The following is a 26,355-nucleotide window of genomic DNA, read 5'->3' as shown; positions in this document are numbered from 1 at the left end:
TGCAGTGGGGCTGGACCCTCAGCATGAGGCTTGCTCTGGGCTCTGAACTTGAACCAGGGTGGTCAGTGCTTCAGGGCCCTTTCTGAACTGGGGGTCAGGACATCCAGGAGTCCTCCTTTGGCTGATTCATACATGGAAGGCAGTCAGTTCTTAGAAGCCTAGGGGCCAGGCCAAACCAAGCAGACCCTCTTCCCTCACCTTCCCCAGGGAACAGGAATTGTGGTCACCAAGCCCTTCTGTTCGTGCGTTGCTCTGGGAAGTATTTGCTACGTGCTCACTCCGTGTCAGGCTGGGAAATAGAGGGGACACACAATTTTCCTGCAGGAGAGGAAGAGCGGAGGGGTGATGGGCAGGTAGTTCCCTCCGCAGATAACAAGGCACCTCTGGATCCTGCATCCCTGCAGCTGGCACACTGGTTCGGAGGCCTTAGGACAGTAGACCCCTTCTCACTCCTGCCTTCACGGGGCCAGGTTCCCAGACCGGGACAGCAGGCTGGGCTGAGGGAGGGGAAGAAGCATAGGTCCCTAATAAACTTGCCTGGAACTTAATCCCTCTGACTGGTGGATTGCCTCCCTGTTCCCTCCCTTCTTCCCACATTTGGGGAGGGACACCCACAGCTGCAGCCTGAAAGTATGCAGGATGCTGGGGCTCCCATGCCCATAGGAGCCCCCGGCACCTCACCCTAGCAGGATAAATACTACTCAGCTCCATTTCACTGATGACGAGAGGGTTGTTCATTGAGGTCAAGGGCCTCATCTGAGGCCTCAGAGAAGAGGGTGCCAGAGTCAGGGCTGCAGCCCAGGCCTTCTGGCTCCTGGGCTTTTCCCACAGGATGGCTAAGTGCCTCCCACCCCTGCCCTGCCAGTCAGGGGATCTGGAGGCCCTGGCTGGGCTGACCTTACCCAGGAAGGTCATTTTAAAAGAACTCATGAATATGTATTGGGCGGCAGCACTAGCAATACTCTGGAGCTGCCCGTCAACGGCCTCGCAGGCTCCAAGGACTGGCCTAGAAGAAGAGGGTATTTCCCTGAAGGGCCCCTGGAAGGGAAATTAACTTTAGCTCTGGGGGAATCCAGGCTTGGATTTCCTCCCTCTTTGACCCCATGGCACTGAGTGCTCTCTTGCCACCCCACTGCCATGGCTTCTTTTCCCAGGAGCCCCTTGCCTCCTCTTTTTCTTTGAGAGCACTTTGAAATCCCACCAGACCGTGCCCTCTCACCCCATAGACTCGTGCACACGACCTGTTAGTGGTGAGACATGTCTGAACTGTAAACATCCAGTTAGTCATTTGGCAGTGATCCCAAGGCCTGCCTTGGGAGGGGAACAAGGTCATTGCCAGCACCTGTAGTCAATCACCAGGTGTTTACTGAGCACTTACTGTGTGCTGAGCACCATGCTGGGGGCCACGGGACACACCTGGAAGTGGGCTGAAGTCCCCGGCTCAAGGAGTTTACAAGCTCGTTCACGGGGAGGAGAGATAAGGGCGTAAAGGCCTTGACTTGTTCAAGGGAGAGGATGGCTGACATCTGGCAAGCTAGACTGGAAGGTATCTCAGAGGGTATCTCGGAGTCTTGACAGAAAGGAGGGTTTCTGCAGGCAGAGAATATGGATTCAAGAGGAAGGGCTGGAGAGGTCGAGGGGGCTGGCCTCGGGCTTGAGTGAGGTGTGCATCCAGGGCGTGTAGAGAGACCCGGCTGGAAAGAAGGGCTGGGACTGGGTATGGAGCTCTAAGGGACCGGGTCACTGAGCTTGCTTGAAATGGCATCGTGGACCAAGGGGAGCTTTACTGCACAGTTTGGGAGGCCGTGGAGTCCAGGCCCCTAATTCTCCTCGGAGGCCCATGGTGAGAGGTCCAGCTTATCGATGGCTGAGCAATCCACAAAGCCGTGGGGGTAGCTGTTGGCTTGGAAGGGGTGCAGTGGGACCTTGGTGACGTGGGTGTTGTCACAGACAAGGCGTGACAAGGACATTTTCTGTAGAGAGTTCCGCTGCTCCTCAGTGAAGACCCCAGGGTTCTCCCACCAGAACCTGCAGAGACAGAAGTAGGGTCTCTCCATACAGCCCAGCTGTTGCACCCTCCCCAGTCTGCCAGAGGGGGAGGGAGGAGGTCACTGGAACATGCCAAGGTCTGGCATCAGTCCTCCTGTAGGACGACCACGGCCCACCTCCGAGAAGGGGTGCCCTCCGCGCCCTCCCTGCTGAAGTCTCACTCACCTGTCTCCATCACGGATCTGCTGGAACTGCCTTCCCAGGAGGCAGGCCAGGAGAGGCCCCACCTGGCCCCTTTCTACCAGGGGCTCAGCAATGGCCCCTATCCAGATGTCAATGTTGGCAGGGGTCCCGTAGAGAACCAGTAACTTCTCAGCCAGCACCTTGTTCTTCAGCACAGCGTGCAGCTCCTTCAGCATTTGGGGCTGTGAGAGGCCACAGAAGCCTCTCCAGGAGTTGTACCCTAGGGCAGAGAGGCTGGAGCTGTCTCATCCCCCTTGCAGACGTGCCCACTCCAGCTCCATCAGCCCCAGAAAGTCTGTGTTCACAGCCCTTGGGATAGGGGAGTCAGTGAGCCATTGTTTTATACTGTGGCACTTAAGCTTCGAGGGGGCTAGGAGGTTATATGGTGCTTACTATGGGTCCAGGAACTATTCTAAGCCCTGTACACAAACGTAAATTGACGAACAGAGATGTCAAGTAACTTGCCTAATGTCACATAAGTAGAAAGGGCATAGCTGGAATTTGAACCCAGGCAGTCTGGCTCTTAAGTACTACATTTAGGAAGATCCGATAGTCGTTGTTTTCCCTCTGTTATCCTTTTCTTAATATTTTCTGGACTTTTAAACTGGTTTTACAAGTCAGTTGTTGATTTCTTCCATTTGGGGAGCTCAAAGAAAGTACCAGATGTGTTCTCTGGTCTCTGCATTAAGGAGAATGGAAGATTCCATTTCACAGATGAGCAAAGTGAGTTTTAAAAATGGGCATCTCTGGACTTCCATGGCGGTCCAGTGGTTAAGACTCTGTGCTTCCACTGCAGGGGGCACGGGTTCGATCCCTGGTCGGGGAACTAAGATCCCACATGCTGCGTGGCGCAGTCAAAAAAAAAAAAGGGCATCTCTGCCTTCTGTTTTAGAAGTGATCAGCTCCTCAGGGCTACAGACGAGAGTCCCTTGGAACCCCAGAAAGTAGCTAAAAGTTCCCCAGGCCTGGCAGGACCCTAGGCCCACTCACCAGGCATCCCATGGTCCCGGCAACGCTGTATGTTGATGGCAGCCAGGTCAAAGCCGTGGATCGTGTGAGTGGGTTGGAAAAGCTTGTTGCGCAGCTCGCCCGTCATCATTTTATTCTGATTCATTGATTTGGACTTCTTGGCCAGCAGGCCCCGCACCAGAGGGTCAATTCCACCTGCAAGGGAGACCCAGAGGCCATGTTGGGGATGGGGGCAGCTGGGGACATCTTCCACTGTTGGCTCCTCCCTCTACCAGACATTTTCTCTTTCTCAGGTGAAAGAAGGGCCAACTGCACCTCTCGGGCTGGAAGTGGGGAGAGAAGAGCACAATGCAGCCCGCAGGGTATGCTGGGGGCTGGGGGTCAGTCCAGACCACCTGCTGTCCTGGGGTGATGGCATCAGCATAAGCTTAGGGTTTCTTTCAAGCTCCAGTTCAGAGAGTTGGCTCCTTCTCCTCCATATGTTCCCGCAATGAACTGTGCAGCTTGGGAAGAGATGGCAGAAATCTCTGGAAAATGCCCTGACTTGTCAGGCCTTAAGTAAAGCCAGTTTCAACACAGCCCACCTCAGGATAAAGGGGAGCTGGGTTCAACCTTTGGCACTTAATGTAGGTGGAAAGCCATACAGGAGAGCAGAAAAGAGCAATTTTTTTTTTTTTTTTTTTACCAGACCCAGGAATTATTTCTGTAGGGATCAGAGAAGCCTGAGGCAGGGAAAGGAAACAGGGAAAACTCGGCATCTTAAAGGCCAGTGGAAGAAAGAAAGAATAATAACTAATATTTAGTGACCACCTCCTGTGTGTCAAGAACCATTGTAGGGTGCTTTATACATATATTTCTATTTTTTTTATATCCTATGAGATAGGTATTATTACTGTCCCCATTTTACAAATGAAGAAACTGAGGCTCAGTGAGGTGAATTCACTTGCCCAAGGTCACACAGGAAGTGCCTGGGGTCTGACTTCCAAGCCAGGTTTCCCTAGAAGCAGGCTACAGAGTGAGACAGCCTAGTGACAGTGCTTCCCTGAAAGGACATACCATCTTTGACTATCCTCCAGGTGTTGAAGAAGAGGGTATGCAGGGGGAGCTCTGCTTCCAGACCCCATGGCTGATAATTCTCATCCAGGCGGAACACAGTGGAGGGGACCTCCAAGTGGCCAAAGCGGAAGGCGAAGGTGAAGACATTGGAAATTCGGGGATCTACAGATTTGTTATAGCCTTGGTATGGAGGGATCCACTTTTGCATCTCATCACCTAGCACAATAGGTAGGTAGTCCCTAAAGGTGATAATCTGGAAGGAGAAACAAGTCATGAGAAAAGGGTGTGAGAAGCCCTACCTCTGGCCACAGTGCACGGGCCCAGCTGTGGCACCAGACTATGCTGGTTAGTCAGATTCTCTGTCTCAGGAACTTAGATTTCAGATGCAGCTATTCAACACTGTTTCTGGCGGCGCTCTATCTGAGGGGACAGATGGGGTGATATGGGTTGTCATTTTCTATCATGTGCAGAAAAGCAGAGAAAACCCATCTGTAGAGAAAGAGAGTGGAGAAGTGAAGAGAGGAGCAGAGAGGAGGGAGAGACAGAGTGAGAGTAGCTGCCCTAATTCCAGATGGTTTCCAGTCTCTGGCTCTCACCCTAGTTGAGGCCCAACTACACTCCCTGCCTGGGGGTTCCAGGAGAAACCCTTACTAGCTTCCAGTTGATACATGTATAGGGTGAACCAGTACTGAACATCTGAACTCGCTTGCGTGGGTTTCTTTTTCTTGTAGTCCAAGAAGCCTTATTATGGATGAAAATCCGTATGTTGAAGCTCTAACCCTCTCATTTGACTGTATTTGAAGATAGGGCCTGTAAAGAGGTAATTAAGGTTAAATGATGTCATAAGGGTGGAGCCCTAATCCAAAAAGACTAGTGTCCTGATAAGATGAGAGAGACTCACTCACAGGGGAAAGACGTGTGACCTCCAGAAAGGAAAGAAGAATGATGTACTGGGTAACACTACACCCATCAACAGCAGAATACAAATACTTTCTAAGGACCTATGGAACATTCAACAAGATAACCATACCAGGGTTATAAAATAAACCTTAACAAAGTTGAAAGAATTGAGATCATAAGAGTATATTCTCTGACCATGATGGAATCAAATTAGAAATCAGTAACAGAAAGGCAGCAGAAAAATCTCTAAACACCTGGAAAAAAAACAATATACTTCTCAATAACCCATAGGTCAAAGAGAAAGTCTGAAAAGAAGAAATAACAACAACAAAACATACACAGTGAATTAAAATGAAAATACAACATATCAATATTTGTGGGATACAACTAACAGTGCTAAGAGGGAAATTAATATCACTTGTAATACTTATGTTAGAAAAGAAGAAAGCTCTCAAATCACTAATCTAAGTTCCTACCTCAATAAACTAGCAGGAAGAGCAAAGTAAACCTAAAGCAAGCAGAATAAACTAAAGAAGAAAAGTCATATGATTATCTAAATCAATGCAGAAAAACCATTTGACAAAATTCCACATCTATTCATGACAAAAACTCTCAGTATGCTAGGAATAGAGCAGAACGTCCTCAACTTCATATAGAGCATGTACAAAAAAAATCACAACTAACATTATACTTAATGGTGAAACCTTGAATGCTTTTCTTTTACTATTGGGAAGACAAGAATGTCTGCTCTCATCACTCTTATTCAGTATAGTGCTGAAAGTTGTAGCCACTGTAATAAGGCAAGAAAAAGAAGTGAAAAACATACAAATTAGAAAAGAAGGAATATAACTGTCATTATTTGTAGATGACATGACTATCTATGTAGAAAATTCCAAGGAATCTACAGAACTCCTGGAACTAATTGCGTCCAACAAGGTCATAGGATACAGAATCAACACATAAAAATCAATTATATTTTTATACACTGATAATGAATAAGTGGAAACTGAAATAAGAGATGTACTACCACTTACAATTCCTCCAAAGGAAATGAAATACTCAGGTATAAATGTAATAAGCATGTATAGGATATGTATGATTAAAATTATAAAATGCTGATGAAATAAATCAAAGAAAATCTAAATACTTGGAGAGACATACTATGTTTATATAGTGGAAAACTCAACATTGTAAAGATGTCAATTGTCCCTAAATTGATCTATAGTTTTAATACAATTCTTATCAAAATCTCAGCAAGATTTCTTTGTAGACATAGATAAGCATGTTTTAAAATATATATGGAAAGGTAAAGACCCTACAATAGCCAAAATAATTTTGAGAAAGAATAAAGTGAGGAGTCATTCTTCCTAATGTTGTCTTATTGTATAGGTACAGTTATTAAACACTGTGGTACTGGTGTAGGAATAGACATGTAGATTAGTGGAATATAATGGACAACCTAGAAATAGATTGACATAAATATGCCCAAATAGTTTTTTTAAAACTTTTTATTTTACATTGGAGTATAGCCGATTAACAATGTTGTGATAGTTTCAGGTGCACAGCAAAGCGACTCAGCCCTACATATACATGTATCCATTCTCCCCCAGACTTACCTCCCATCCAGGCTGCCACATAATGCCCAAATAATTTTTGATAATGGAGCAAAAGCAATTCAAAAGGAGAAAGACAGCCTTTCAATAAGTGGTGCTGGAGCAATTAGACAACCATACCCCCCACCCCAAATGAACCCTGACCTAAACCTTATGCTTTATACAAAAATTAACCTCAAATGGATCATGGACTTAAACGTAAAAGATAAAACTATAAAACGTCTAGAAAAATAAAACCAGGAGAAAAATCTCTGGGACCTAAGACTAGGGAAAGAATTGAAACTTGACGCCAAAACACAATCTATGAAAGGAAAAAACTGATAAATTTGGCCTCATCAAAATTAAAAACTCTTACTCTGCAAAAGACCCTATTAAGAAAATGTACAAAGTACAGACTGGGAGAAAATATTTACAGTCACATATCTGACAAAGGATTCATATCTAGAATATATAAAGAACTCTCAAAAGTCAACAAAAAGACAAAATCCATTTTGAAAATTGGCAAACTATGTGAACAGATGTTTTATTGAAGAGGATATCCAGATGGCAAAAAAGTACATGAAAAGAAGTTCAATATGATCAGCCATCAGATAAATGCAAAGTAAAACCACAATGCAATATCACTACATACCTATCAGAAAGGGTAAAAAAAAAAGAGTGATGACACCAAATAATGACCAGAATGCAGAGAAACTGGATCATTCATACATTGCTGGTGGGAATGTAAAAAACAGTACAGCCACTCTGAAAAATACTTTGGCACTTCCTTTTAAAACTAAAAATGGACTTAGCATATAACCCAGCAATTGCACTCTTGGGCATATATCCCAGAGAAATAAAAACTTATTTTCATGCAGAAACTTATCCACGAATGTTCATAGCAGCTTTATTCATAATAGCCCCAAACTGGAAGCTATGCAAATGTCATTCAATAGGTGAATGGTTAAACAAAACATGGAATACTACTCAACAACAAAAAGAAATGAACAATTGATGTATGTAACAAGTTGGATGAACCTCAAGGAAATTATGTTGAAAGTAAAAAGCCAGTCTCAAAAGAATACATACTGCATGATTTCATTTCTATAATACTCGTGAAATAACATAACTGTACAGATGGAGAACAGATTAGTGCTTGCCGGGGGTTAGGGATGTGGGAAGGGGGAGGGTGGATGTGGCTATAAAAACGTAGCACAAGGGAGTCTGTGGTGATGGTAGAGGTAAGTGTTTTTATTGTGGTGGTGGTTACATGAAACTACATATGTGATACACTTACATGGAGCTACACACACACACACACACACACACACACACACACACACACACACACGAATTGACTGCACTTATAACTGGTGAAATCTGAATAAACTTTATGGTTCGTATCTATGTTAACTTCTGGCTTTTGATATTGTACCATAGTTATGCAAACTGTTAGCACTGGGGGAGACTGGGTGCATGTGCTTTTTTTTTTTTTTTTTTTTGATACAACTTCCTGAGCATCTACAATTATTTTTAAATCAAATGTTTAAAAAATATGTGTATGGTTAATATCAACATATCAACTTTTCTAAGTCTCTTCTAGTTAGTCAATCAGTCGATCAACAATAGCAGTTGACTATGCCTGTGACGTGTGGCTTAGATGTGGAAAATTTTAGAAGAGAATGCAATCAAAACAATCAAAATAACTGTGATGTAAGTCCCAGGAGTGATGGAGCCTGTGGTGGCCCCCGGGCGGGCATACTGAGTGACTGACATATGACTGACTCTCCAACACCCCGAATCCAGGGATTCATTTTGGGGCTGAGAAGCTGAAGAAACAAAAGGGAGGGTTTAAAAGAATGAGACAGTGGGAAAGAAGCAGCAGAGGAGAGGAAGGGGGAAATAGAGGTGTGGAAAGCCGAGGAGGTCACTGGCCGCGTGGCCGCGGGCAGAGGGCAGAGCCGGGAGCGGAAGCGAGGCTGGCACATGAGGCAGTTCTCCTGAGCCTCTTACCTGTATGAAAGCTCCTAGGATTTTCCGGGCTTCCTGGTAGAGCTTCTCTCCATCCCAATGAGGGTTGAGTCTCTTTAGTTCTCTGGCCAGCCGGTTGTGCTCTCGGAGAAGGAGGGTGTGGGAAATGGCCAGCAGGATCTGCTCCGAGGCTCGTGGATCTCCTGAAAGCCCAGAAGGCAGAAGGGTGGGTCCCCCCTGAGCAGCCCCAGAACCCAGTAACCTGCACAAAGAATAAATGTGGTGCCCCAGAGGGAAGCTCTCCTAAGCCCCTCCTTCCAGTTAGTTTAAGGTGGAAAGAGATTGGGGTTGCGATTCATAGATTTGAATCCCAGCTCTCCACACACACTTTTTAGTTCTGTGACTTTGGACAAGTTACTTAACATTTCTAAGCCTCAGTCTTCATATCTGTGAAAATGGGGATAATAAGGTCGAACCCACAAGACTGTGGTAAAGAAAGACTACATACAGGTGACATTAAAAAGTAAAATTTTGCTAACTAAATCCCAACTGCCTTCTAAGACGGGACCTACAAATAAACGAGGGGCTTTTTATTGTGCAGAGCAATTTGGATGGTTTTAGGAATGCAAGTTTGAGGGTAAGAGCTTGGGTAGGGTTGAATTCCTCTGTGTAATAAGGGAGAAGAATCTAGAGATGGGGGCTATTGGGAGGAGAGGGTCATATAGATGGTAAAAGACCAGCTGTTTCATAAGGGGACTTCTCCTTGTGTCCTCTAATCTTCAGGAAAGTCTATTAAATTCATGAATGCTTGGTCTTACTGGATATTTTAATGGAAAACAGGAAGGGCTTAGTTTTGTGTCTGGACTGATGTGAGATGTGTATGGACACAGAATCCAAGAGATCTGGGTCTTCTGCCATGTCTGGGTGGGCTGGGGGTTTGTCCTGGGAGACTGGATTTTTGGAAGAGAGAAGGCCTCCAGAAGCCAAAGGCAGAGAAGACCAGGAGGGCATGAGCCCCCAGAATGAGGAGAATTGGAGGGCTTTGGCTGCGTACAGGCTACATGGAGTGGGGACTTTGTGCCAAGTTTATGGAAAGCCTTAAAAATATACATTCCTCTTAATCTAGAACGTCCTCCTCTAGGAAGTTATCTTAGTAAAATTATTAAAAATGAGCACAAGAATTCATCAACAAGGATGCTCAGGACCTTAACAAAAACGAACAAACAAAAAATCACAGAAAAACTAGAAATGACACAAATGTCTCCAAGTAAGGTTGATAAAATAAATTATGATAAATATATGTCATGGAATACCAGGCAGCCATTAAAGATCATGATGTAGAAGAATATTTAAAGATGTGATACATTAAGAGAAGACATCAGGTTACAGAGAATTACTTCTAGTATGACCCCAATTGTGTAAAACAAGGTAGAACTAGATCTGTGAGAGAAAAAAACTGGAAACATAGGCATTAAAATGCTAACAATGATTATCTGTGAGTGGTGGGATTTTGTGGATTTTCTTATTTTCTTTGTGCTTTACTGGACTTCCTTAATTTTTTTTTTTTTTTATACAGTGAACACATGTTCTTAGATTCTGTATTCATCTGTGCCCTTCTGCCAGTCCTGGACCACTGCCCATGGCAGTGGTGGCCTGGTGTGTGTTTTTCCAGAAGACAATGAGAAGAAGCAATGGTAAAGCCTCCCTGGAAGCCGCCCAGTGGCCTCGAGAAACTTTTCTGGCCTTCCTCTGCTCTCAGGCCCCAGGGTAATCCCCTTGTCCTTTGGCCCCTCTGTTGCCAGCCTAGACTCACCTGTCAGGAAGCAGGGCACACAGGCAGTGTTGTTGATGAACTCACAGGGGCTCGGCTTCTTGTTGTCAAAGGGCGGGTAGGCCAGCCCGTGGTCCTGGGCCTCCTGGTTGATGGCCATGAGGCCCAGTGGGCTGCTGAGATCCCGGAGGCGGCCGGCCAGGCTGGGCTCAGGGCTGTACACTAAACTGGCATCCAGGAAGGAGGTCAGAGCATTGATCTGCTCTCGGGCCAATGACTGGTAAGGTGGAGTGGGGCAGACAAACCCAGCTCGGAAGAAAGGCATGCATTTCCCTTGAGTCTTCACCTTGGGGTCGTTGCACGGGAACTGCAGAGAGATCGGGGTGGGTGACTGGGCAGAGGTGGTACAGCTGGCAACCTCTCCCCAGGGTAGGTCTGGATGCAGCTGGTAAAGATGCTGATGGTGCCCTCCTGGGACCCTGGTACCAGACAATGGCTCCAGATGCCTCCTGCTGATGCTATAAATCCTGGGCCCCCAACGCCCTGAAGGTCACTACGTCTGCTGGGTAAAAGGGCTGAGGGGGAATCATTCAATCTTTCATAGCAAAAGCTCCAAATTTTTGGTTGAGAGGGAGTCCTGAGATCCCGGCACAAGGAAGCAGGACATGAGGCAGGAAAGGGTTTGTTAATAATTACTACTAACAACAGCTACCATTTATTTATTCTGGACCTACCATGTGCTTGGCATTATGCATACTTTATCTCACTTTGGTCCTCATAAAACCCTGTAAGGTAGATAATTCTGTCCCATTTTACACGTGAGAAAACGGAGGCTCAGAAAGGTTAATTTGCCCAAGAGCTTACAAACTGAAAGGGAAAGATGGGGGATTCACATCTAGGCTGACCTTACTTCACAGCTTGTGTTCTTTACACCACAACACATAGCCCCGATTTGTTTGAGTGAATAAATCATTCTCTGTAAAAGAGAATGTAAACTGTAAAATCATGAATAAGAAGAAAAGTGCACCACTGCAAGTTCCTTTCCCTTCCTGCTGGAAATTCCCACAAATGCCTGCCACTCATCCTGACTCATCCATTCTGGGAGTAGCCTTCCCGACTCTGAGATGACTTACGGTAGCATTCCATAAATTTCACTGTCTATAAAATGAGTCTCCTGGGGATTCCGATAAAATGTAGATTCTGCTTCCCAATGTCTGGGATGAGGTTTGAGATTTTACATTTCTAATAAGACCCCAGGTGACATCAGTGCTGCTGGGCCAGGGATGAAGCTCCCCAGAGCTTCCCAATTTTGCCGTTAGTGATTACTTGTCCATTTCCCACACAGGTCCTTTGTCACTGAGGGAAGGGACAGTGTCTTGTTCACCTTTGAATTCCAAGTGTTTAGCGTACTGCCTGGCACAGAGTTGATGATTAATGTCTATTTGCTAAATAAATGGGTGAGTGAATGAATAGATGTGTGAGGCTTGGGAAGCTGTCAAATCAGCATTCAAGATCTCCAGAAGGTCCTGGCTGACAGGCTGGGAATGTCTGCCACATCAGGGAGGCAAGGGGTTTGCCAGGGACCCGCAGCTGCAGGGCCTACCATGATGGGGAAACAGTTGTCTCCCTGGATACAGTGTTCATCACACTGCACTTTGGAGTACTCGCTGCTCCCCAGTTCCGTGTCGGGGGCAAAATCCAGGTCGTGGTCCACAATTTGACCCCACTGCATGAAGAGCAGGGACCTGTTTTGGTCCAGAACACCCTCGTCATTTAGGTAGCCTACAATCTTGTTGGATACCTCGCGGGCCTACAGGTGGAGAGAGAAGGAGAGGGAGGAAAAGGTGCTTTGAGGATTCAGATTCAACTGCAGTTTATAGAGTACCTATGATGTAACAGGTACACTTCATCCTCATGACAAGCTTGTGAGGTAGGTGCCATACCCCCATTTTGTAGATGAGGAGACTGAGGACTAGACAGGTGAGGTCAACTCGCCAAGGTCCTGCCGCTACCAAGGGCCAGGTCTGTATGACTTGCTGGCTTCAAGGCCAGTGCTCTTTCCACTCAAAGAGGGAAAACAAAGACAGGCTGTCCCTGAAGTAAGTGCCACGGAGGTGCCAGGTGTCTGGGAATAGAAGAGGGCCTCTGGGGAGGGCCCGCCAACTCAGATGAGGCCAACAGATAGGACGTCCCGGCAAGCACCAGCTGATGCACTCCAGGGGCTGGGGCAGGGAAGCCATCTGCCTGGGAGACCCCAGGGTACTTGGCCTGACGGCGGCTGGGACGTGACCATCTCGTGGCTGGGCTCCGGGACCCGGACTCTGCTGCTCTCTAGTGGCATTTTCCGGAACACCACCAGGGAGGAAGTCCAAATCTCCGTCTCTCTCCGGATGCGGTTCTACCGCGCGTCTGTCCTCCCACCTATTTCTTCTTCCTTTCCTTGTGTGTTTGTGGGAGGGCATCCCTTCCCCTCCGACTCCCGTCTTTCACCCGCCTGCTCGGGGCTCGTCTCCACCCCGTGTCCGCCCTCACCAGCGGGAGAGGGAAGCCGTTCCGCGTCTTCCTCGGCGTCCAGCCGAAGGGCAGGGAGAGCCCGTCCTCGTACTCCGCCGGCAGCCAGCGCGCCAGCGCCCTGTTGGACGCGCCCAGCGCGGGGTTCCTCCTGAAACAGCAAGACCGGCCCTCAGCCTAGGCGGCGGGTTCGCTCCGGGGTCCGCTTCTCCGCAAACCCCACGGGGATCCCGTGGGGAAGGACCCGGAGCCTCTGCCCAAGGGAAAGGGGGCGCGGAGGAGGGGCCTCTGCAATGTGGGGTGTCGGAACTACTGCCACCTCCGAAGGAGCGGGGCTCCTCTGCCCTGGGGAAAGGTGCTTCTTCCAGTGGGATGCAGTGGCCTCTTTAGAAGGTGGGAAAGTTAGCGGGGTTCCAACAGAACAGATTCCAGTGGGAGGCTAGTCCAGGAGGGTGAGGCGGTGGGAGTTATGCCTGTAATGCCCACGTGGCGAAGCCCCTGGCCGGGCTGAGCAGGGCAGGTGGGCCGGGCAGATGGGTCGGCTGTGGTGATTGGGAGAACCTGCCTCCTAAACCCACCCACTGGCCACTCACCTGTTATTACAGTCTCCTGTGATGGTGCGGTAAGGGCTGTTCTCATCACATTTCACCAAAGGAACTGGGATGCCACAGCCCACCTCCTGAGAGAGTGCAGTCAAGTCCAGGCTAGGGTCTGAAAGAGAAGGGACGCCAAAAGGGCTGAGTTCTTTCTCCATTCTGAGGCCCTGAGGGGAGGTTCATTTTCTGAACTTGATTTTTGGGGGAGTACATTTTACGTTCTAAGTAAGCATTTCTCAGGGGGTTTCTCATTGAATCCTGACAACTCATTAAGGTAAGAATTAAAATTCTCACTTTACGAGAGAAGAAACTGAGACCATAGTGCCCACGAGACTTGCCCAAGGCTACACAGATAGTAACGGTCTCCAGAGTTGTTAGTAGTTCTTTGTCTATCAGACCCTTTGAATCAACAGATCTTTCTTTTAGAACAATACCCCTGAGAGGTTAGGTACATGTTAGTATGAGTTAGTTTGAGAAGATTGCTTTTCTTCTAAAGCTCCACTGACGTCTAAGGTCCCAAGCACTCAGGAATCTAGATAGGAAAGATGTTGGGAAGGGACAGGGCATTTTTATGTGAGGGGCACTGTGATCTCGGCGGGAGTAACAGAGTGGGGAGCTTTAGGCATCAGAGACCTCCACGTGGGCACAGAATGGAAAGAGCCGCCAACGTCCTAATGCAGCCTGAAGGGAATCCGGCTCTGGGGGCTTTCTTTGGGGGCTCATCTGCGGAAGTTGGCAGGGTCCGAGGTTCAAGCCCCAGCACCTTTTGAGTCTCAGAGTCCAAAGTGCTCCCTACTTCTCCCTACCTTGTCCTAGTTTCCTCCTTTTGGAACTTTGGAATTTGCCCAAGTCCTAGGCCAGGTATCTTCCCCCGCTTGATGTTTCCCCAGGGAGAACCTGCAGCCTCTTCCTCCCTTCAGGACCAATCCCCTTCCTCCATGACCCACCGTGAACAGTGACATTTGGTAGGGGGTGGGGTGGAGGGGTGGAGGAGGTCACGATCAATCCATCGGCTCATTGTTTCAGCTCCACGGTACCCAGGACAGGAGAGACACTCATCACCTGTGACGTAATCCCAGTAAAGCCCCCCGACACAGGTGGCTGAAATGTCCCCTCCACAGGCGGAAGTGGTGACACTGTGGTTTGGGACAGGGAGCCCGTGTGTACTGACTTTAGTCCTTCCTCTGGACAGAGGCCTTACAGATGGTGTTATAACAAAAGGCACAAATGTCCCCTCATTTGGAGTTGGCAATGTGATCTTGCTGGGCCCAAGTTCCTTTCTCTGCAAAAAGAGCATTGGCCTGGCTGCCCTCCCAGCCCTCCTTGCTCTGCGGTCCACGACTCTGACGGAGAGAGAGGAGATGGCTCCCAGTCGGAACTGCGGCTTTTGGTGGCTTGTATTCTCTCCTGCGGGGAGATGACTGCTTCCTGCCATCAGAGGGCTGGTGGGTTTTCTGTACCTGTGACATTGGTCAGGGTCGCTTTGTGCCTCAGTCTCTTTAAGGACTCCTCCCACACCTGCCCGTTGCGGATGGCCATGCGGGTCCAGCCCTTGGCGTGCTTGAGGTATTCGGAGAGCTGTCGGGTGGTGGGCGCCTCAGAGCTCATGGCCGTCTTCAGCCTACAATGGAGAGCAACGGGGGAGTCATGACCGGGCCCTCGGCTCCGACCATGTAGCAGGGGTGTGAGGTGCCGTGTGTGTACAGAGGAGCCGCGGGGGTGTGGGCAGCACGCAGGAGACCCCCCACCTCTGTGCTCTCAGGATCTTTTCTTAGCTCTCCTCTGATGCCTCTGGAAAATCTCCTCTGGGAAATGAGGAAGCTACAGTGTGTCTTTAAGCTTCGTTAAGTCTGGTTCTGAAGGAAGGCAGACAGATGGACGTGAGCACTTCCTGAATTAGAGTCAGAGGGTTGCAGCTGTGCTGGCTGCTTCTGAATCAGTTGGGGAACCCTAAAAACCCCTAAGTCCCAGGATGTACCGATTCAGACCGAGGAACCCCTGACCATGGAACTGGCCACGTGCACCGAGAATTCTGGAAATAACATGCCTATGGGCCCCAGTTCTGCCCATGAAAGCATCCTTCATCCCATCTGGCCCTAGAATTAGTGTGGAGTTCGTTTAGTTGTGGCTGTAGCATCTAGCCTCTTGTTGACCATTTCTTGGGCCAGATGTTCGGGCTTTTTCTTAATTACCTGTCTATAAAAAGAGAAGCCAAAAACTTTTCTACTACTAAGAAGTTGGTGACCAAGGGCAAGGTGGTGTCAGAAAAGTCCCTGCATGAGAACCCTCTCCCCCTTCCTGTGCCTCAGTTTCTTGTGTGTGAGATGAGGGGTCCTATGAGATGATCTTTACGACTCTAAGACTGAAATTTTGGAAGTGGCTCAGATTCTCACAAAGGCAGCCCTGCTTTGGGGATATGCGTCACAGGATGTAACTCCTGGCCTGTCCCTGTGGATCAGGTTATCGATTCTGCTTCAAGCATGAGGGGGCCTGGTGCTCAGCCTGAGGGGCGACATGGGCGAGCGGGCGAGCGGGCAGGCATGGGTGATGACTGAGCTGTCATCACCAGGCCTGACCCCTTCCAACCTCCCCCCAACCTCGGTAAGAAAGGACCCAAGAAGATAAGCCAGACTGCCTTTTGTTGCTGTTACAAGAGACATCATGGCCCAGTGGCCCAGACTGCTGCGTGGCATGTCCAATATGGTAACCGCTAGCCACATGTGGCTGTTTAAATGGAAATTCATTAAAATTAAATACAATTAAAAATTCAGTTCCTCAGTGTCACCAGCCACATTTCAAGGGCTCCGTAGTCACATGTAGTCAGTGGCTCCTGTATTGGACAGCACTGACCTAGAGTTTGAACCCTGGTTCCCCCAGGATTGGTTTACAGACATGACTTCTGAGGGAGCTAGGACTCACTGTGTTACTTACATCAGGGCCTTTGGAACACGCTGGCTGGGTTTGACTCCTGCTGCCCCTTAGTAGCTGTGTGCCTTTGAGCAAGTTACTCAACATCTCTGTACCCAATTTCCTTATCCATAAAATGAGGATAATGATGGTAATCACGTTATTTGATCATTCTGACTTCAAAAACAGCTGTTTCACATAGTTGGATCGAGCACGTTCTAGCATTTGGGGGAGGAAGGCGTGTGAAGCGCTGAGAACTGTCTCTGGCACAGAGTAAACACATGTGTTAGCACCAGCGCCATCACCATCATCATGGGTCCCAAAGGGCCCCCCACCCAACAGAGAAGGTGTGTTGCTGGGCCTCCCAGGGCTCCACCCAGAGGTCCCATGCAAGGCCCTACCTGTTCCTGCCTTTCTCCCCCGGCTAGCGTTCTGCACGGTCTCCTGCCTGACCTTGACTCACCAGGGACTTACCTCCTGCTCTGCCTCAGGACCGGGCTCCACGGGAGCAGGCAGGGCCCTGGAGGAACTCTTATTCCATCTCCAGGCCCACCCCCTTGTCCTAGCCCCCATCCTCTCCCATCTGGATGGCCACAGCAGGCTCCTAACGGGACTCATGCCTCCTCTCCTGTCCTTCTCCCATCCGTTCTCCATCCGGCTGCAGGAAGGTGCTTTTTTGAATGAAAAGCAGACCAGGCCACTCTGAAGCACTTTCTTGGCTCTCCCTGTGACGTGCATGAATCCACGGGCTTACTGTGTACGTGCTCGTGACGTTGTGGGATCTTTGCCTCTATCTAGTTCCTGAACATTTTCATCCCCTCAAAGGAGACCCCACACCATGAACAGCCAGCCCAGTCCCTCCCCTTCTCCCCCAGCCCCTGTCAGCCACTGCTGTGCCTCTGACTATCTGGCCCTCAGGCTCCACCTGTGTGTCCTCTTCTCCTACTGCCGCCACCAGCGTGGGCCTTCTTTCTGTTTCCTGGGCACCCTAAGCTCTTTCCTGCCTCAGGACCTTTGCCTTTGCTGCTCCCAGACCCTGGAATGCCATCCCCCTGGCTCTCTACATGGCTGGCTCCTTCTCATCTTCCATCAGGCTTCCCTGCTCCCCGCACCTAGAGTAGCAGCCACTGCCCCGTTTATTTCCTTCATTGTCCTTATCGCAGATTGTGGGTCACTGGATTGTTTGTGTGCTTGTGAACAAGATGTTTAAATGTGATTCTTTATGTCTCCATGAGACCCCTAAATCCAAGAACTAATCGGTGGGGATGAGTTCCAAGGCAGGGCTGGGTCGTCCTGTGCAGCACGACTTGCAAAGGAGGTGATGGAAACCGATTGTGTGGCTTTTATTCTACCCCGACCTTGGGCTATAAAAGGATTGACGTTAAGGAGGGAGAGAGAATGTTCATCTGGAGGTAGTTGCTGAAATACCAGGCATTTCCCTCCTGCCACCGTGGGGCTTCTTCTTCGCACTCAGTCTAGTGACAAGGGCCTTGAGAGGAGGGCCCTGCTGTGTGTCCTGGAGCTATGGCTGCTGCTTGACCCCTGCCCAAAGAGCCTAAAGAAAACAAGAAAAGAAGAGGTGGTTCGTGCTGTGCACCTAACAGCAGAGTAAGCCGGACAGGGCAGCCCTCGGCCCCAGATCGGCACATCCTCCAGCAGCAGGGCAAAGCTTTTAGTCTTCTGGAGCATCTTTAAAGGGGACCTGGCTCAAGATGGTGTGGGGAGGGGTGAGGGAGGGAGCCGCAAGCTCCAGGGCTGAGGGGTGGAGCTGTGAGCTACTGGTCAGAAACTTCTCTGGGTCAGAGAGTCGGCAACAGAATCTCTGAGAGCTGAAAAGCGCCCAAGGAGGGAAAGAGCTTCTGACCCAACCCCCAACCCCCAGGCACTAAGCTGTCCAGGCGACTTAGACTTTGCCATCCTGTATCTCTCCCACCTCCCCCAGCTTGACCCCTAAGAGTGACAATCCTGGGCTGGGGGATGAGGAGAAGCTCGGGAAAGTGGGACGGGCGGACCACGCGCCCTTCTCTCACTATGAGAGCCTAAAGCAGCTCCGAGTGGAGGAAAGCGAGAGGCTCTGGGCTTTGTCTTCTTCTGCTGACATTTGAGTTCCTGAAAGGACTAGAAGTGATCAGAGCACATCTTGTCATCTAAAAGTCAGCAAAAAAGTTATGGGACCTCTTGAGAGTTTATGCAAGGGCCAGGGAGGAATGAAACCCCAAGTCCAGTAAAGGGGCAGCAAGAGGAACGAGCAAGGTTGTTTTCTGCTCAGTGAAGTGGTTACTCTTGTTTTACTGCCTCTCTAGCTCCAGCATGGGCTTCTTGAGGGCAGGGACCCAGTCTGCATTGCTTATTTCAGAAAACCCAGGCCCTACACGTGGTCGGGAGGTGACTGACTCTGCCGGTGTCCTGCACGTTTCTCAAGTTGCTTTGGGCCCATTTATAGAACTTGGCGTGCCCCTCCCCTAGCCGCTGATGTCTCACTCCCGTAACTTTCTTGGGCAATTGCTTCTGAGTTAGGGTGGCTTCCTGGCTGGAGGTGCCTGGGAGTCACACAGTGTGCTACACCGCGCCCCCCCACACACACCCAGTGCCAAGCTTGCAGCACGTCTGGCTGATATCAAGGACCCCTTTGGCAGGTGAAAGCTCTGCTCCCTTGCTTGGGGTAGGACAGACTCTGAGGTGCAGCCTACACTCCGGATCTCCCTGTGGGGTCAGCTGGGGCTAGACCTTAAACCACATCCCTGCTTAACCCCTTCTTTTTACCTATCTGGCCTCACTCCTTCACTCCGCTACAGCTTTCCTGAGAGCGTTCCCCAGTAAGCCACCCGCATGTGAATCCAGGTCTCAGGTTCTGCCTCAAGGGGACCTGACCTAAGACATGTTGAATGAATGGAGAACTTCTAGGGACAGGCTTTCTGAGACTCTGCAATGCATGACCTAAGGAATCACTCAGCCACGTGGAAGAAAGTGCTTATAGGATCAGATGAGACATCCCCTTCAAGGTCACTTAGAGGCTGAGGATTTTAGGAGTTGTTGGCTTTTACTCATACTTGCCCCATACTTGCAGGTGGGCAGGGGCTGGGGATGGAAGGGCAGGTTGTATCATTGCTTTGGCTTATTGGCTTGTCAGGACTGGCCTAGATGCACTCGTCAGCCTAGGAAGAGAAGCATGTGGTATGTGTGTCTCACCTACCTGGTCCGGGAATCCAGGAAGGCCTTGTTGACCTGGATCTTGACCTGACTCACAGCATCAGAGATGGTGAAGGTGCGGGTGGCCTGCTCTTGGAGGGGGAAGAAGCAAGGAGCAGGGTATCAGACACCACTCTTTGGAGAAGCCCTTTGCTCTGTCTCCCTCTTTCTCCACCATTATCCCCACCACTCAAACCTGAGCAGGCAGAAGATCAAGATTAGGAAACATTCGACAGGAGGAAAAGCCCAGAATGGGAAGAATACTCTCTGATCCTCAATAAGGTGTCAATATCACTCTTTAGGAGTCCAGTAGAATACATTCGTCCCTCAGTATCCACAGGGGATTGGTTCCAGGACCCCCCAGGATGCTCAAGTCCCTTAGGTAAAAGGGCATAGTATTTGTATATAACCTATGCGCATCTTCCTGTATACTTTGAATCACCTCTAGATTACTTATAACACTTAATGCAATGTAAATGTCATGTAAATAGTTGCCAGAGTGGGTTTTTTTGGTGGGGAGGGGGAGCTTTCTGGAATCTTTTAAAAAAGTATTTTCAATCCACTGCTTGTTGAATCTGCTGATGCAGAACCTGTGCATACAGAGGCCTGACTGGACCCAGTGATGGGATTAAGAAGGTGTGTGACCACTCAGGTTGGCTCTTGGCTCTGGGCTGTGGGGATTTTTTTTTGGTTCTTGGTGAGGTGGACCTGAAAACAAGTCCCTCAAAGGGCTTAGCTGATCACCAGGACCCTGAGGTAGGGAAGGGGATGGTGTAGAGTAGAGGTGGGGTTCCTTGTTTTACTCGAATTGGGGTCTGGAATGGTGAGGGGATCAGAATGCAGTCTTTGAACAAGGGGAGTGTAGTGGCTTGAATAGTGTCCCTCCAAAATCCTTGTCCAGCTAGCACCTGAGAATGTGACCTTATTTGGAAATAGGGTCTTTGCAGATGTAGCTAATTAAGAAGAAGTCATACAGGTACGGGATTAGAGTGGGCTCCAAATCCAATGACTTGTGGTCTTATAACAAGAGGAGAGGACACACAGAGGACACCACAGAGAAGAAGGCCATGTGAAGACGGAGGCAGAGATTGGAGTGATGCACATATAAGCCAAGGGTTGCTGGGAGCTACCAGAGGCTGGAAGGGGCAAGGAATGATTCTCCCCTAGAGCCTTCAGAAGAGCATGACCCAGCCAACGCCTTGATTTTGGACTTCCAGCCTCCTGAACTGTAGGAGAATAAATTTCTGTTGTCTTAAGCCGCCCAGTTTGTGGTCCTCTGTTACAGCAGCCCCAGGAAACCAATACAAGGTGGTACTTACCATTTGTGTCAGATTCTGCAACCTGGAACAAGCTCAGGGAAGCCAAAAGGACTGGGAGATGGAAAAGGACCCTCATCGCTGAAATGAGACCAGGATCAGGCTGTGAGCTTTGTAGAGTCCCCATGGGTAGGACTGAATCACAGCAAAGGGGTGGTAAAGCAGAGAAAGCCCAGAGAACACAAGACACCCTAACATTAGAACAGAGGAGGGGAAACCACAGTAACTAACTAAGCATCTACCATATGTGCAGGCCCATGTTAGGTCCTGGGAGATGGAAAGAGGCAGTGGTGGAAGGGAAAGAACACAGGCTTTGTGGTCAGAAAGTCCTGAGTTGTAGTTATGCATTTGCTCTAACTAGCTCTGTGACATTGAGCATGTTACTTGACATCTCTGGGCCCCCGGCCTAATTGAGTGAGAGGGTAGGACCAAGTGATCCAGGATGTCTGATTCTGACCTGACACCCCGTGACCCAAGTTCCTGTACCTGTCTTGTCACCGGTGACAAATGCTCTTACCAAACCCAAAACACAACTTTGAAGTTCCCCTTCCTTTTCCCCCTCAGGATGTATTGCTCCCTGAAAGCCATCCTCCTCTAGCCCAGCACCAGGGGAGTATGCCTGAGAAGCAGACACTCAGTTCCTCCTTTGGGAACTGGCAAGGAACTCCACCCTCCCTCAAAGAGTCGACATGATGGGAAAACACGAATGAAAATTGTGGCAAAGCTCAGAGCTCTCCAGAGCTCGCGGCTGTGTTCCAGGTTGCCTGAAGAGATTCCTGCTCTTAGATCAACGCCTTTATCATGAGCTTTAACTCTGAACCTAAATCATCAGATTAAAATTGTGCAGCTTTGTTTGCTGACGAGGGGCTTTGGGGCTCAGAGTGTTCATTAGGATTGGTGGAATAGACCCAAAATGTCTTTTGAGGAGATTCTAGTTCCAGCCCAAGAGGCACCCATGCTGTACAGATGGAACGATCATGTGTCTAGACCATGTTCTTCACAAGAGGGCACAGGTTCTCCCCATAGTGTGCATTCACTGGTTGGACCCCAGAAACATCCTCAGATTGGCTGCCCCCTCTGTATCTACTCAAAGCTCCCTAAGAGAAATCGTGGTTCTAGAGTTTTGCCCAAGAGACCACCCAGGAGGTCTTCCAGACACTCTCCAGATAATCTCCAGAAAAGGAGAACTGTGTATCTGGACAGGTAATTTCAGCTTCCCTTGCACTCCCCCAATCGTTTCCTCTGACCTTTGATGATCCTCCTAATAATTTTTATCTTGTTGAATGTACTTCTTGTAAGCTAACTGTAGAAAAAAAAAAGCAAAGTGTGAGTAAATACCTCTCTGGCCAAGATTCTCCCTGGCACTTTTTTTTTTCCCCCAAGAGGAAAACAGCTTGACCCCTTAGTGGGCTCCTGTCCTTACACCTCTATGGCCCTGAGTAGTCCTCCTCTTTGTGCTTCGAGGAGACCACTGAGCCAGCAGAAATCTGCCCTTTTAGGCAAAGAGATACGATGGTTTTGGAGTAAAAAGCATCACTGGTATTATTTTAAGTTGTGGTAAAAACACACAGGATAAAATTTACTACCTTAACCATTTTAACTAGACAGTACAGTAGTGATAAGTACATTCACATTGATGTACAACAGATCTTTAGAACTATTTCATCTTGCAAAACTGAAACTCTCTACCCACTAAACACCAACTCCCCCTTCCTCCCTCCTCCCAGCCCCTGACGACCACCATATCATTGATTTTTAAGAGAGCTGATGGGCACACAAGTATTCATTATATTATTCTTTCAATGACTAGTGTGTTTCATGATAAATCAAAAACAAAAAGTGAAAGGTTAGTCTATGAAAATAGGCATCATCTGAAATAGATTGAGGAAGAAAAATATCGTAGCCGAAGAAATAAAAGTTGAGAAATCTGAACAGGAAAAAATCCTCAGATACTCATTTCTCCTCTCCTTTCCTTGGAACCTCCTTAATACTACCCATCACTGGAAAGTGGTGGGAGGGAACCTCAAGGCCAAAGCTAAATTATTTTCCTTGTCTTGGCCATCTTTCCTGGTGGGTGTGAAGGAAGCACGTGGGACAGAAAGCGGAGAAAAGCAAACACGAGGTTATGCTGCTGGGAAAGGGGTGTTCAGAAAGATCCTGGAGGAACACTATCTGCAGCCAGAGCCAAGAGGCTTCTGGGATGTTTGAATATTTACCCACATTCTTATCATCATGCTCAGTGCAGAAACCCTTTCCCAAGCCCTTTGGTTTGCATCAAAGCTTGGAGCCTTCCCTGAGACATGAAGCATTATCTGGAGACAGAACCACAGCCTCTGCCTCTCAAATGCCAGTGTGGTCCACAATCCCCTGCCTCTTACTCACACTCTCCTATGCAATGCTCTCTTGGCCCAGTGAACTCCTATTCATTCTTTAAAACCCAGGCCAAATGCCACCTTCTCGGTGAAGTGTACCAGATCTAGGCAAAATTAGGTCATTCTTTTTTCTCTCTTCCCACAGTACTTTACTCACATCTCGTATCACTGTTTTCATGTCTGTTTCCCCGTCAGATCATAAGCTCCTCAAGAGCTACGTCCTATTTTTGTTTTTTCCACTGCCCAAGCCTAGTGTTGGTACACAATAGGTGCTGGGTACATGCTGAATGAATGAAACTCCCACGGTAGAGAAGTTCAGCATCAAGATGGTGCAGAGGGAGAGGGTGGTGATGGTCCCTTAACAGGCTTCTCCCACCTTAATGTGGCTAAATCACCGGGGGACCTTGTTAAATGCAGATTCTAACTCAGAAGGTTATAGAAGGGGCCAGAGAGCCTGCACTTCCAACAAGTTCCAGGTGACGCCGATGCTGCAGGTCTACAGACCACACTGAGTACCACGATCTCCCAGAGTCCGGCTCTCAGACTTGCTGAGAAGTCACCAAGGGGGCTTCAGGAAGGCCTGAGAAGGGAAGGCATCAGTAGGATTTGTTTCCATGAATGGTGAACGCTCTGTTGAGGGTAGTGGGATGAGCCAGAAAGAAAACCAATGAACTGACCATCACTCCCAAGGATGTTCTATTTGATCTTTTGAGCAGTTCCCGTATCAAGAGGAAAATAGAGAAGAGACAAGCTCTCTACAGCAGAAAAAATTCCCCTTAGCCACAGGGTTTGGGATATGCAATTTCATAAAAAACCAATATGATTCAATCACTCAATTTTCCCAAGATGAAACCCATTTAAATATTGATGCAATTCATAAATCTGATTGAGAACATAGTGCCCACAGGATATTGGAGACACCTGGGACTAGACATTCAGGGCTAACTAGATGTTCAGGTCTGCTGTAGATAGCATGAGACACTAGAAAGAGGTTGAAGATCTGAGAGCCCTGGCTTAGGGAACCCCTTAAACACTGCAAAATTTTCACTAGAATGAATTTTCATTAGCGTTCATATCATAATTGCATCAGTCTCAAGAACACCACACGGAGCATCATTCTGTTACTATTTTCCCCCAACTTTCTGTGTGACCTGGACACATGATATCTCTTAGACCTTAGTTCCTAAACAGGATGGATGAGAGGAATATGGTACCTTCCAGCCTTAAGAATTTATGATTCTATGGCTCAGTGTTCAGACTCAGAAAAGCCTCTTTGCCCCACAATGGATTCAATTACCTTCTCCCTTATGGATTCAATCACATTGTCCCTTATGGATTCAATCACATTCTCCCAAACAGGGATGACCTGCCAGGTTGGCAGCCAAATCTGGCACCAGAAAATGCCTGATGAAGACAAGTCCAAATGCAGTACCAAGCTTTCTGAGAAGCCTTTAGGAAATTTCATCGTCAACTTTGCAGATTCCAGTTAGTGAGTCTTACCTGCCAAGTGCCTTGGCCTCCTGTGGCAGCCAGGGGAGTTTCTCTCCTTAGAGGAGCTGGTCTTTTATACCGTCTATCGAGAATTAATTTCAGGGAAAGGCCCAGAAAGAAAGATTATGAGGGGCTGACGTGGCTTGGAGGAGGATCTCAGGTTCAGTGGGAAACACCCTGTGACTCTGGGCAGATGCACGAGGAAACTGCCAAATGGCAGGGATTGGTTGATACACTATCACTGATCCTGGATGAAGCAAGTCCTCTTCTTCCTATTTTTCAGGTGAACTACGTGGTCCCGCTGCAGTCATGGAAGGCAAAACTCCAACCTTTGAGCAGGCTTGTCCCTTTTATGCCCTTAATGGGATCTGAATAACTCTTAAAATTAGGAACAATTAAATGACTTTCTTCCCCATTCGTTTATTCAGTGCCCTTTGATCCCTCCCTTACCTTTCACCCAATCATTGTGGAAGCCACTAGATTTATCTTTGGGATTTGCAGTAGTTTTCAAATGTTCCCTTTTGAGGGGGGTCAAAATTTCAAAATACTGCCCCTTTTTGGCCACCAGGGAAGTGAGAAGAGCCCTGGACTTGTTGTCAAGGGGTAGGTTAGATCCCTGCCTCTGTCACTGTGTGACTCTGGACAAGTCACTCCACCTTCTGTTTCCTCGTATACTCTAGTTGCAAAGCCAATGGTTGGCTTAGATGATTACTAGGAGTCTATGACTTCATACCTTCTATAGGGTGAGCCATTAAAAAAAAAACCACCACTACCCAGGAACTTATTGACTTAAAGCCCAAGTATAATGTTATATACCATCCAGTTCATTAGATCCATACAGGAAGGAAATAAGAAGGTTTAAAGAAAATGAAATTTCATGAGAGTGTATTTTACAGACAGGCAAATTAAAACATAAGCCTCTTTATAAAATTATACTTTGGGTTGAAAATACTCTGGGGGACTGTCAGAACTTCATCATCCCAAAACCAGCCCCCTGAATTTACCTTCCAAAAGGTAATATTCCTTTTCTCTGGCTGATGGAAGGTAGTTAGAATCTGCTTCTCTTGCGATGAATCCAGGCAAATGAGCTGGGCATCTCAAAAGAAGGCAGCTGTCCAGGAAAGGTAAGTGAAAGACATCAAGCTCTTCTTGTTTTCTTTGAAAAACATTTCCGCTTGTCAGCCAAGGTTTCTTTGTCTGACCACTCCTTGAACTTTGGAACATGCTTCTCAGGGCTCTCACCTCTGGGTTTTGTGCTTTACGAGTTAATGAAGCTGTGTCTTTAGGTGGATCTTGATCTAGTTGGTTCTGAATACTTGTATTTTCAGAGCTTTGCTGATGTGTGATGACATGTATTCATGGACTTATCTCAGTTTAGTTAAATCTGTTTAACACAGTTAGATGTCTCCCCATGAGGGAACTGGCCCGAGAAATGGAGACTGGAAGACAGGTAGCCCAGTAGAAAGCTAAAAAGGCCAACAG

The 26,355-nt window shown here is 48.2% G+C and overlaps 1 protein-coding gene across 1 annotated transcript; it reads right to left on the bottom strand.

The window, feature by feature from the left end:
• Nucleotides 1-23: 23 nt before the first annotated feature.
• On the bottom strand, nt 24-25,970 carry LPO (lactoperoxidase). The gene is made up of 12 exons (XM_082440214.1): nt 21,014-25,970; nt 19,699-19,786; nt 15,059-15,219; nt 13,596-13,713; nt 13,024-13,153; nt 12,095-12,301; nt 10,534-10,858; nt 8,763-8,923; nt 4,258-4,510; nt 3,223-3,396; nt 2,215-2,452; nt 24-2,028 (listed from the first exon to the last, which is right to left on the bottom strand). The coding sequence occupies exons 1-12, from the start codon at nt 21,135-21,137 to the stop codon at nt 1,821-1,823; spliced, it is 2,187 nt and encodes a 728-aa protein (XP_082296340.1). The 5' UTR covers nt 21,138-25,970; the 3' UTR covers nt 24-1,820.
• Between the last annotated feature and the right edge of the window lie 385 nt (nt 25,971-26,355).

The sequence above is a fragment of the Balaenoptera physalus genome (genome assembly GCF_965194825.1).
Source record: "Balaenoptera physalus genome assembly, chromosome: 20".
Lineage (NCBI taxonomy): Eukaryota > Metazoa > Chordata > Mammalia > Artiodactyla > Balaenopteridae > Balaenoptera > Balaenoptera physalus.
This window is presented reverse-complemented; position numbering and strand designations above follow the sequence as displayed.